Source organism: Chanodichthys erythropterus, chromosome 17 (genome assembly GCF_024489055.1).
Source record: "Chanodichthys erythropterus isolate Z2021 chromosome 17, ASM2448905v1, whole genome shotgun sequence".
Taxonomy (NCBI): Eukaryota; Metazoa; Chordata; class Actinopteri; order Cypriniformes; family Xenocyprididae; genus Chanodichthys; species Chanodichthys erythropterus.
In genome coordinates this window covers 22,169,573-22,181,727 of record NC_090237.1, presented here as the reverse complement: position 1 = coordinate 22,181,727, position 12,155 = coordinate 22,169,573, and the positions used below count along the sequence as shown (strand labels likewise).

At 37.6% G+C, this 12,155-nt stretch overlaps 1 protein-coding gene across 2 annotated transcripts; it reads left to right on the top strand.

Moving 5' to 3' along the window:
- Nucleotides 1-4,556: 4,556 nt before the first annotated feature.
- Nucleotides 4,557-11,453, top strand: LOC137005386 (galectin-9-like). 2 transcript variants are annotated; one of them, XM_067366246.1, is made up of 9 exons: nt 4,557-7,148; nt 7,833-7,888; nt 7,992-8,091; nt 8,341-8,429; nt 8,550-8,745; nt 9,603-9,722; nt 9,866-9,954; nt 10,049-10,205; nt 10,825-11,453. In XM_067366246.1, the coding sequence occupies exons 3-9, from the start codon at nt 8,056-8,058 to the stop codon at nt 10,972-10,974; spliced, it is 837 nt and encodes a 278-aa protein (XP_067222347.1). In that variant the 5' UTR covers nt 4,557-7,148; nt 7,833-7,888; nt 7,992-8,055; the 3' UTR covers nt 10,975-11,453. The 2 variants fall into 2 exon arrangements, 1 of the variants encoding a protein (XP_067222347.1); XR_010892240.1 differs by lacking the exons at nt 8,341-8,429; nt 8,550-8,745; nt 9,603-9,722; ... (1 more) ...; nt 10,049-10,205; nt 10,825-11,453 and having other exon boundaries at nt 7,992-8,048.
- Nucleotides 11,454-12,155: the final 702 nt, after the last annotated feature.

The window sequence follows — 12,155 nt, the reverse complement described above, 5'->3', positions numbered from 1 at the left end:
GTTCAAAATTTCTGGACAAATCGGTGAGCCAGGTCAAAAAGAGAAATTGACCTTTTCAAGTTTGGCTCACCAGATCGAGAACGGTCTGAGCAGAGGCTACCCAGAATGTGAGATTTGTGATGCAGTCATTCGTGCCATTTCCCCTGGCTTGCAGTTACGAAGCTATTTAGAAGGAAAGTCCAATCTGACTCTACCTACACTCAGACGAATTTTACGTTCTCACTTCCAAGAAAAAAATGCAACCGAACTTTATAAGCAACTTACTTCTGAATGCCAAGGGAACAAAGAAACACCTCAGAGTTTCCTAATGCGTGTTTTGGACCTGCGTCAGAAAACCTTGTTTGCATCCCAAGAAGTAGAATCAGGCCTAAAATATGATCCAGCGTTAGTTCAGAGCATGTTCTTACATACTGTACTCACCGGTCTCCAAAGTGACAGCATTAAAGTAGACATGCAGCCCCTCCTTCTTGACATGAAAACCACAGATGAGGCTCTGTTGGAGAAATTAAATATTGCTTGTGCTAATGAGGCAGAAAGACAAAAGAAAAAGAAAACCCATGTGCAGCACACCCCTACTGTTGTCCATTCAGTCAAGTCCAGTGATGAAACCACTGATAAGAAACCCAGTGTGACTTCAAGCGGACCAAAACCATCTTCCAGTGTGCTGTCAGAACTTAAAGAACTGAGAACTGATATAGCATCACTAAAAACACTCAGTGCTGAAATAGCTCACATTCGAGAATCATTGCAGCAATCAGCCTTTGCCTCACCACAATGCCCCATTCCTACACCGAGGACTTCTGACAGAGAAATTGTTCAGTGTCCAGTGCAACCATATTGGCCATCACCGGGTACCAACCAAACAAGAGTGAACACTCAATTTCAACCCCAATATATGCCTCGACAATATTATGCACCGACTACTCGTTCTCAAGCAAGAAAGTGCTTCAATTGTCAGCAGCAAAGAACAGAGGACCGTTGCATGCATTGCTTTAGATGTGGCAGTGGGGAGCACTTTCAAGCAGGATGCAGAATTCGTGGCATTAAGCCTTCAAGGGAGAGTCCTTTAAATGGAGAGCGGTTACTTCCGCGGGACAGGGAGTAACCAGATCCACTGACCAGTCCCAAAAATGTGCAGCCTGTGAAAGAACAGAGAAGATAATGAAGCAGTGTTCACAATGTAAAAAGGCACTGTATTGTTCTAAAAACTGCCAAACTCACCATTGGGTTGAACACAAGCAAACTTGTATCAACTCACTGAAACCAGTGTCAAACTCCTGCATGACCATGAGTGTTCACGCCCCCTACAGAATCAAAGTTAATCAGCATTCTCCTGTGACATCATTGGTAGGGAGGCAATGTCTTGTTGAATGTTACCTGCATGGCCAACAAATTCAAGCACTGTGGGACACTGGCTCTCAGGTATGTGTCATTGATGAACTGTGGAAACAGGAATACTTACCAGAAGTCCCATTGAGAGCTGTGTCCGATATCCTTGAGGCTCCAAATACGTTGAACCTTGTGGCTGCCAATGGCATTGAATTGCCCTATATTGGATATGTTGAAGTGACATTCAGATTATCATCACCGGCATCTCACCAAGCTGAACTTGTCATTCCTATGCTCGTAGCGAGGGGTCAAAATCTCTCACACCCTATCATAGGTTTCAATGTGATAGAACAAATTGTGAACTCCATTGAACAAGCACAACCAAACACTGTAAACAGTATGCTTGAGAGAACTGTGAAAGCTGCATTCCCCAGCTTAAAGAGGAGCAAAGTCCAGACATTTATCCAACTCTTGAGTGCAGAGAGCTCATGTGAATATACAGTAAAGACCACAAAAGTGCATGTTAACATTCCAAAACGTAGTACTGTACAGGTCTTATGCAGAGTGTACATGCAGCCAGTTAAAGAGGACAGCACACTCCTTTTTGAACCTGATGTGAACCCCCAATGGCCGGATGGGCTTGAATTCACAGAAAGTCTAGTGAGTCTAAAAAAGGGGGCTCCAACAAATATCACAATTGAGGTGTACAATGACACTGATCATGATGTAACTCTCATGGGCCAGACCCCAGTCGGTACATTACAGTTGGTCAAGAATGTCTTACCTGCTAGTATGTTTGAGGTGCCAGTAAACTCTACCTCTGTTGGGGTATGTCACATCCAGGCAGCGGATACTGATGAATGGGACCCGCCTGTCGATGTCAGCCACCTGAATAAACACCAGAGACAGGTAGTACAGCAAATGCTAAGAGAAGAGTGCCATTCATTTTCTAAGTCAGACAGCGACATTGGGTGCATCAGAAATTTGCAACTGAGCATCTCACTTAAAGATGATGAACCAGTCAATCGTACTTACATGTCTGTGCCAAAGCCTCTGTATCGTGAGATGAAAGAATACTTACATGACCTCATAGTACAAGGCTGGATTGAAAAATCAAACTCATCCTACTCTTCTCCAATCGTGTGCGTAAGAAAGAAAGATGGCAGCCTCCGTTTATGTATTGATTATCGGGACCTGAACAGAAAGACTCACCCAGATAGACAGCCAATTCCGAGGGTGCAGGACATTATGGACAGCCTTGGTGGTAATTCCTGGTTTTCGTCATTAGATCAAGGGAAGGCCTACCACCAGGGGTTCATGTCAAAGGAGAGTAAACACCTAACTGCTTTCGTGACACCATGGGGCCTATATGAATGGGTGCGTATCCCTTTCGGGCTGATGAATGGTCCCGCAGCCTTCCAACGATGTATGGAAGAGTGTTTAGAAGGCTTGCGAGATGAGATCTGCATCCCATACCTCGACGACACCTTGGTGTTTAGTAAGACCTTTGAGAAACATGTCCAGGATGTAAGAAAAGTTCTGCAACAGCTTAGGCAACATGGCATCAAACTTAAGCCAAGTAAGTGTGAGCTTTTCAAATCTGAAGTCCGCTACCTGGGTAGAATAGTTTCTGCAGAGGGAAGTAAAGTCGATCCCGCAGACACAGAAGCTGTCAGATCCCTGAAAGACAAACAACCAAAGAATGTGGGTGAGCTGAGGAGAATTCTTGGTCTACTTGGCTACTACAGACAGTACATTAAAGATTTCTCTCGCATTGCTAGCCCTTTGTATGACCTGTTAAAAAGTACTCCAGAAGATAACGCTCACCTGAAAAATAACCAAAGACAATCAAAGACAAAATGCATGAAAACTGGTGTGCCATCGAGTAAGTCCATTACCTGGACGGAACAACAGCAGAGCACCCTTGAACAACTAATTGACTGTTTGCTCCAGCCCCCTGTATTGGCCTTCCCGGACTTTTCACAGTCTTTTATACTGCATACTGATGCGTCAGCTCAAGGCTTAGGTGCAGTATTATACCAGAAGCAAAATGAGAAACTTCGTGTGATTGCCTATGGGTCCCGTACTCTATCCGCTGCTGAGAAAAACTACCACTTGCACTCAGGCAAGCTTGAATTTCTTGCTTTGAAGTGGTCAATCACCGAAAAATTTCGTGATTACTTGTATTATGCTCCAACTTTCACTGTATATAATGACAATAACCCCTTACTTATGTCCTGTCAACTGCCAAATTGAATGCCACCGGTTGCAGGTGGGTTGCTGATTTGGCAGATTTCCACTTTACAATCAGATATCGCCCAGGCCGTGAAAATATTGATGCTGATACGCTGTCGCGACTGCCCCTTGACATAGGAACTATGATGAAAGAGTGTTCTGAGGAATTGTCATCTGATGTAATTGGTGCGACAGTTCAAGCTGTAGAAGCTCAAGAGGGTCCCAGCATCCCATGGTCAGTCTCCACTAACTGTTCATCTATTGAAGCTTGTCCAGCAGTCCCGACAGTAACTCCATTGTCAATGACGGAGATCCAACAAGCACAAACTAATGACCAGGATATTAGTCCTGTATATGAATGCAGACTGTCTGGAACCAAACCTCAAGTAAAACACCTAAAAGATTACAGCCTCAAAACAAAATGCCTTTTTCGTGAGTGGGGAAAGCTTACCATTAATAAGGATGGTATCCTCTGCCGAACCACTTCCACACGTACACAGTTGGTCCTCCCTGAGAAATTTAAAGGAACAGTCGTGCGAGAGCTTCATGATGAAATGGGCCATCCAGGTACAGATCGCACTCTCTCACTCATCCGTGAACGTTTCTTTTGGCCATATATGCAGGCTGATATTGAGCATTATGTCACAAAAACATGCAGATGCCTGAAGCAGAAAAAGCCCTGTTATGAGACAAGAGCCCCATTGACAAACATTGTTACGACTCAGCCCTTTGAATTGATCTCAATTGACTTTCTCCACTTAGACCGCTGCAAAGGAGGTTATGAGTATATACTTGTGGTAGTAGATCATTTCACCCGATTCGCCCAAGCATACGCCACTAGTTCCAAATCGGGTAAAACGGCTGCAGATCGTATCTTTAATGATTTTGCCTTAAAATTTGGCTTCCCGTCTCGCATCCATCATGATCAAGGTGGAGAGTTTGAGAATCAATTGTTTGAACAGCTCCAAAAAATACTGTGGCATCACGGGCTCCAGAACGACCCCATATCATCCGCAAGGCAATGGCCAAGCCGAGCGTTTTAACAGGACATTGTTACAAATGCTACGAACGCTCACAGAAAGTCAAAAATCTAACTGGAAAGACTCCTTGAATAAGCTACTGTATGCTTATAATTGTACCCGCTCAGAAGTCACAGGGTTTTCTCCTTTCTACCTTTTATATGGAAGGTCTCCAAGACTGCCGGTCGACATGTTGTTTGGCTTGAATTCAGAAATGCCTACCTGTAATCAGAAAGAATATGTGGAGAAATGGAAACACGGAATGGAAGAGGCATATAAAATCGCCAAAGAGTGTGCTCAAAAATCTGCTGACAGGAGCAAAAAGAGCTTTGACAGGAAGGTAAGGAGTACCACACTGCAGCCAGGTGATCGTGTTCTTGTAAAGAACTTAACACCCCGAGGGGGCCCTGGTAATTTCTGGGAAGACAGTATCCATGTAGTCGTTCGGCAGATGGGTGGTGAGCTTCCAATTTATGAAGTAAAGCCAGAAAAGGGAAAGGGACGATCCAGAGTCCTCCATCGCAACTTATTAATGCCTTGTGACCACCTACCTCTTGAAACTGCTCTGCCTCAAAAGATCAGACCAAAACAGACATTGGAAAAGCCTCAAGTCAGCCATGTTGAATCTGAGGAAGAGAGTGAAGATGAATTAAATTTTCATTATATACCACCACAAGTACCTCAACCAAACAATGTTGTTGAACCTGAAAGTCTCAAACCACTACCTACCACAGAGTCTGATGAGCAGCCAAATGGGGTCATGGAACAAGTTCCTGCTTCAATGTCATCTGTGGAGAGTGACCAAGAGGATCAGGAGCCACCTGTGGAGACCGACAGTGCAGAACAAGAGTTGAACTTACCTGCTGATGAACAGGTTCCGGCTCCCATGTCATCCCCTGAAAGTGACCAAGAGGGTCAAAGAGAGGAAACCTACCAGCCACCTAGAAGGCAAAGATACCCACCAAGAGTACTTACCTATGACGAACTTGGTACACCGACTTATGTCAGGCAACTAAATGGGATCTTGCAGACACCACAACAGAACTTACCGTATGTGTCTGCTCATGGACTGTCAACATGGTTGCCACCTGTTCAGCAATGTTGTTACCAGTTGCCTGTTGTGTATGGAGTCCACTAAGGAGGGACCACGAACTGTTAAATTTGCAATTGCCATTATAGACTGTTACAGTCTGGCCCCTTGAACTTATGGACTGTTCTGTTTTAGGAATATTGCCTTGAACATTCTTTGAACTTTTAAAGTTTGAAATTTATGGACTGTTTTGTCTGAGGAATATTGCCTTGAACAGTCTTGGAAGTTTGAAATTTTGAGAAAACAATGGACTGTTTGCCTTATGGACTGTAGTCGTGAGAGGCTGTTGGACTCTTGAAATTCAAAGAAAATATGGACTGTTGTTTCTTATCACTTTGAAGTGTTGCACTTTGATACATGGACGGTTCTTTCTGATAAACTGTTGATTTGCTCCAGGAAGTGAACGAGTGAGTTTGGGACAATCTGTGGACTATTTAAATGTTGAACCGTTAAAAGAACTGTAGCACGAGAAAAAAAAAAAAAACACCAAAAGGACTGAAAGACTCTTGTGTTAAAAGAGAATGGTAATGTCGAGACGACATTTAATTTTGGAGGGGAGTGTGTGATAGATTGAAATATGCATTTAAATTCATAATATGCAATTAAATTCATAAATTCAAAAACAGTAAAAATATTTTACATATGATCTTGTGAATGTTTAAAACTTTATAGAATGTACATATGTAATTTGTTTATCATTTTGAGTTCATCTGTGATCTATTAGTTGGGCACATTTAAGGTGTGTGATCGATTGCTCTGGCCTGCTGGAACACTAGGGGGAGATCTCGCGGGTTTCTTCATCCTACATAAAGTTCACAGTGGGGAAACAACCACGAGATTTATGTTTGTTCATCTCCCTCTTTTCAGGTATTCTAATGATAAACTGTTATAAGGTGTTAATGATATAATGTTTAAGAGTGTGCAGATGTTATAATGATACCGATTGCATTTTGTTAAAGATGTTTTAAAAGTTAATTATTGGTTTAGAGATGTACGAGCTCAGCCATGAGATGGCGCAAGGCCTACATAATGGTGCGAGATCACATGTAGAGTGTTTAATATTTGCGTATTTTGTATTTAATGTTTAATGTTGTTGGTTTAGTGCCAATTGGTTGAATTGCTTTAAAAACATGAATATATTGAGAAATGTGAAAAGTGAATTACAGAGAATCCAAGATATTGATGTATTTTCAGACGAGATAATTGTTTAAAGAGTATTAACATGTTATTTTGAATTGTATCAGATATTCTCATAAACAGCTATATAATATGTATTAATTAATGTATTATTTATAAATAACTGAAGATCTTATAAGTAACTAAAAATTGTATAATGAATAGCTTATGGTACTCATTGTAAAAATCTGTGAAATGAAAAGAGAAGATCATTGATGCTGTTTTGCAAAGTTTATTGTCACTTGTCATGAACAGATTCTACATAAAGTTCACAGTGGGGAAACAACCACGAGATTTATGTTTGTTCATCTCCCTCTTTTCAGAGGTATAACATAAGATCTGGACAATTTTCAGTTTGTGAGATATATGAATGATCCAGATAATCTAACATGTTAATGAATGAAAATCTTACTGATTTAAAGAGATTATTGATGTAATATTGCAGCTTATTGGTTACATGTTCCTGGGATTTAGATGTTAAGAGAACATTAGGGAAACATTCTTATACTTGTCATGCGCAAACTCTTAAAGGCTTTATTTTGCAAATGCTCTGCGGACCAAAGCTAAGAAGATTCCAGAAATCCAATAAACAAAATATTGTTTACTGAGATGACAATTTGTAGTCCTTTTCAAACCATTCGAGACGGCTCTTTTAAGAGTTTTTATATAGACTCAGTCTTTTTTTTCATGGCTCTTGGGTCTATTGTTATATTTAAGGTTCCATAATTTATCTTTGGACTAAATGTTATCTCCTCTGGTTTGCATTTTAACTGTTTGGCAGAAAATGTTTTCATGTAATTTCTAAGTAGGTCTATCTATTTATCTATCCAAAAACAGAAATATTCCAATGTATCCTTTAGATATCCACCAATGTCCTGTTTGGGGCTGTCATGCTCTGGTCATGTTCAGTCATGTTCTTCATTATCACTGTTAATCCAACACCACTCAAATTTATTTAGCCTACTTGATCGTCTCTGTTCTAGTGTTATCGGCCCTTATCCTGGTTTGCATTTCAGCTTTCTGGCAGACAATTTTCGAGGTAAGTCTATCTATCCAGGAATGTATGTATAATTTATGGGCAGGCTTAATATCACAGGTATATTTAGGCTACTCAACATGCTTTATCATCCTTGGTGCTTCAGCCTTGGTCTTAAATACACAGCTGAAGATTCGCTTTGAGACGGAAGAAAAGTAAGAATTGGCAGAATGGAAGATTCTCAGAAACTGCTATTTAGCAAACCAGTAAGTGACATTTTTAATATAAAATTATTCATATGTGTACACATAAAAAAAAAGATATAGGGATTACTTTGAAACACTTTTCACTCAGAAATTGCTATTAGAAATTGAAATTGAAATTACAATAATGTTTAGGGTCATATTGTAAACTCAATCACTTTTAATAATCTGCCAAATATGTATAATTATCATCATAAATCTGTAAAACAAAACTGCATAAATATTCTTACTGTATGCACATCTCCAACACAGAAAATCCCATTCACGGATTCACTCCAGGGGGGCTTGCAGAAAGGCAAGAGCATTATCGTGATTGGAAAGATTTTGCCAGAGGTTAAAAGGTGAGTAACATTTTATGTTAATCTTAAAGAACAAATTCATCTTAATGTTTTATCATATTTACAGGAATATTATTTTGGCATCACTAGTTTTGTATACAGTTTTCATTCTGTGTTGTGCAGATTTCATGTGAACCTTCTGTGTGGTGATGACATTGCTCTGCACTTTAACCCACGCTATGATGATGGTCCTGCATATGTGGTGTTAAACACTTTTCAAAAGGGTAACTGGGGCATAGAGGAACGCAAGCATGAATCTCCCATTCTTCAAGGCAAACCATTCATCCTGCAGATACTTGTGACCAACCAGACATACAAGGTATACTGTACATCTTGTATTCACCACATGATCATGCTAGCCAGTTTTTTTCATCATCTGCCATACCAGTCAAAATATTGAGGTGTTTTTCATCATGGCATGGCATTATAAACAAATTAATGTTTGTTGTTGTTGAAAAGTTGACTGGGAAAAGTCAATACTGTAGTACACAGGAAAATAATATGCAGTTATGCATTTTTATGTATGTAGTACATTTGTTTTTCTTAGCAATGTGTTACATGTAAACAGAAAACTCTTTTGCATGTCAATATGTCCATTTGCAAGAGAAAACTGACATAAAATGACAGTCAGGCAAGCTCCATGTATATAGAAACTTGATTTGTTGACAGGTAAGATTGTAATTCCTATTTCAGCTCATTTGACAATTTAGTAGACACCATAAACATTCAATGTTATAGATATTTATGGATTAAATGTGTATTTCAGACACATTTTGACAATCAATCAATCTCAATAATGAACTAATGTTTAGAAGTTGGGAAGAGTATGACAGTTTCACTGAGAATCACACATCAGTTTTGATCAGCAAGCCAAGTGCATTTAGTTACTAGAAATTGTACTTATTTTTTCCACACGTTCTAGAATGTGTGCGTTTTGATTAAATGAATAAGAATTTCAAATCTGGTGTGAACAAGAAACTAATTGTTTAGAGAACCGTATGGAAATTATTGTTTTGAGAAAAAAAAAATCTCATTCAAAGTGATTAAAAAAAGCTGCAAATAAATAAGTCTTTTTTACTAACAAAAAAGTTAACTTAATAACCATAAATGGCAAGAGAATCCTTATCAAGTCCATCACCTTTCTACCATTTTGCTTATTATGTAATGATTCCCCAGGTACTTGTCGATGGGAAACACTTCATGGACTACAGACACCGTATTCCTATCACTGGGGTGAACACTATCTCAGTGAATGAAATGGTGGATCTGGATTTCATTGCCTACCAGAAGCCTGAGGTGAGGACAAAAATATAATACCACTATTAAGCATATAACACTACTGGCCTGTTATTGTTATCATTGACCCCTTTATTTTTCAATATTACACAAATTTATTAAAAAAATCCTTTTACCCTTTTATGATTATTTTGTGCCATCAGGTGGTCCCAAACAAAACCCTGATCAAAAATAGACTACAGCATGGCAAAGACATTGTCATTTATGGTCTTCCTAACCCTGACTGTAAAAGGTTACATAACATAAACATAAACACACAAACTCATTTATAAGCAGTTTTTATAATCATGCAGTTTATGTTACTCTTCTGTTCCATTCTTCATTAGGATTGAGATGAATTTCCGTCACAGATATGGGATTGCATTTCACTATCTATCCTACTTTAATGAGAATGAGGTTGTCCGCAACACCTTTGAGAATGGGGCATGGGGAAAAGAAGAAAGGAGTGGAGGTGTGCCGTTTAAAAAAGATGAACTCTTTAAGGTATGCAATACATTCTTATAATAGCCTACCCAGTTTTTCTATTCAAATGTACAGTGTATGACAGCAAGAGATTTTTGCACTGACTCTTGATCTGAAGTGTCTCTCACTTTCTATATAGAAAAAGTTCTATAGAACATTAAGGGGTTCTGTCAGGCGCTTTATTTATATTATATATATATATATATATATATATATATATATATATATATATATATATATATATATATATATATATATATATATATATATATAACCTTTTAGGGGTTCCCATCATGGAATCATTAGCTATGGATTTAGTTTTGTGTCCGAAATCACCCCCTAAAGAAAATTAATTTACCCTCATGTCACTCCAAATCTTTAAGACATCTGCTATCTTCAGAATATAAAAGGGGCCTGCGCTGTTGTATAGAACAAAAATGATAAGATAATATATAAAAAATATTAAGTTATGTTCCAAAGATAAACAAAAGGCTTATAGGTTTGGGACAGCATTAGGGTGAGCAAAATATGACAGAATTTTCATTTTTGTATGAACTATCCCTTTAAGATTTAAGAGTAGAAGTTTGTGACATGAGTACAAACACAACATCTCACTGTCAGTTTTGTATGTGTGTTACAGGTCACCATCTCCTGTGATAAAGAGAAGTTCACTGTGTTTGTGAATGACCAGCAAGCACATACTTACAAGCATCGCTTTGCTAAACTGGAGGACATTGACGTCTTTGAAATTTATGGAGACTTACAACTGATTTTTGTGAAACCCTTATAAGGATCCAGGTTTATAGGAAGTGGATATTTATAACTTCCCCTAATGAATTATCATATGCTTAAAAATATAACAAAGTGCTAGATTATTTAGAAATTGTAGTCAGTTATTTATTCCACAATACCTGACAAAAAAGTTAGCAATGTAATTACTACTTTTTTGTTTGTGAGTTTAATGGAAATGTATTAATTAAATATATATATTTTTAAAAAATTAAAATAAATCATTTTAAAATTAATCAAACAAAATCATAACAATCAAAATAAAACACTTTCTAAAAAGATGAAATATTTTGTTTTGCTGCATGTCATGTAATGATTAACCGACATCATAGAGCCATTAACTTAATTTTATTATTATCATTATTATTGACTTGATTTTTTTATTGACCAAACTTATTAACTTAAAATGTCAGGTGGTAGCCAAATTCAAGTAATTATATTAGGTCAAAGAGATTCTGCTGATAAAAAAGTTGGGGAATCCCTGCATTGCATGTAAATATAAAATTATGTGAATTTGTACATTTTAATGTGTTTGAAAAACAAAAGCATTCCAAAGAATTATAATAATAATTAATGTGTTTGTCAGAAGCTGATATGCAATGTTGCAATGTTAAAAGTGAAATGATTTCTGTAAATCCTGATTTCTGATCAAATTCTGTGGGTTTCAGTTTTCAGTAGTGGCTGATATGTGTGTGCAGTTCCACAAACCTGGAAATATGCTTTTTTTTCTCTTTTTTTTCTTTTTCTTTTCTTTTTCTTTTTTTTTTTTTTTTTTAGAAAGGAACATTTAAAAAATAAAAAAAGAGTAGTAGGGACAATCAAATACATTATAAATAATTTACTGCCATTGTGAGAATAACATCATGTAATCAATAAAAAAAAAAAAAAAAAAAAAAAAAAATGTGATTACAAGTATTTTAAAATGTAATATAATCTAAGTACTTAACTTTTGGGATCTGATTGCATAATCCAGATTACATGTAATCAGTTACCCAGCACTGCATATACATGATACAAATCTAATACAATACTCTGCTGAATATATATTTATATTTACATTTAAATATAATTACATTAAATGAAAGTAGAGATCTACTTAAGTCTCAGCAGCATTCATATCAGAGGATCAATGTGACCTTTTAATTATTGTAAAATTTAAAGGTGCAGTAAGTGATTTTTACA

Coding starts and splice junctions, on each gene's coding strand:
- LOC137005386 (XM_067366246.1), top strand. CDS start 8,056: ATGGAAGATTCTCAGAAACTGCTATTTAGCAAACCA. Junction 8,746..9,602: donor TGACCAACCAGACATACAAG/GTATACTGTACA, acceptor ATGATTCCCCAG/GTACTTGTCGATGGGAAACA. Junction 9,955..10,048: donor CCTAACCCTGACTGTAAAAG/GTTACATAACAT, acceptor ATTCTTCATTAG/GATTGAGATGAATTTCCGTC.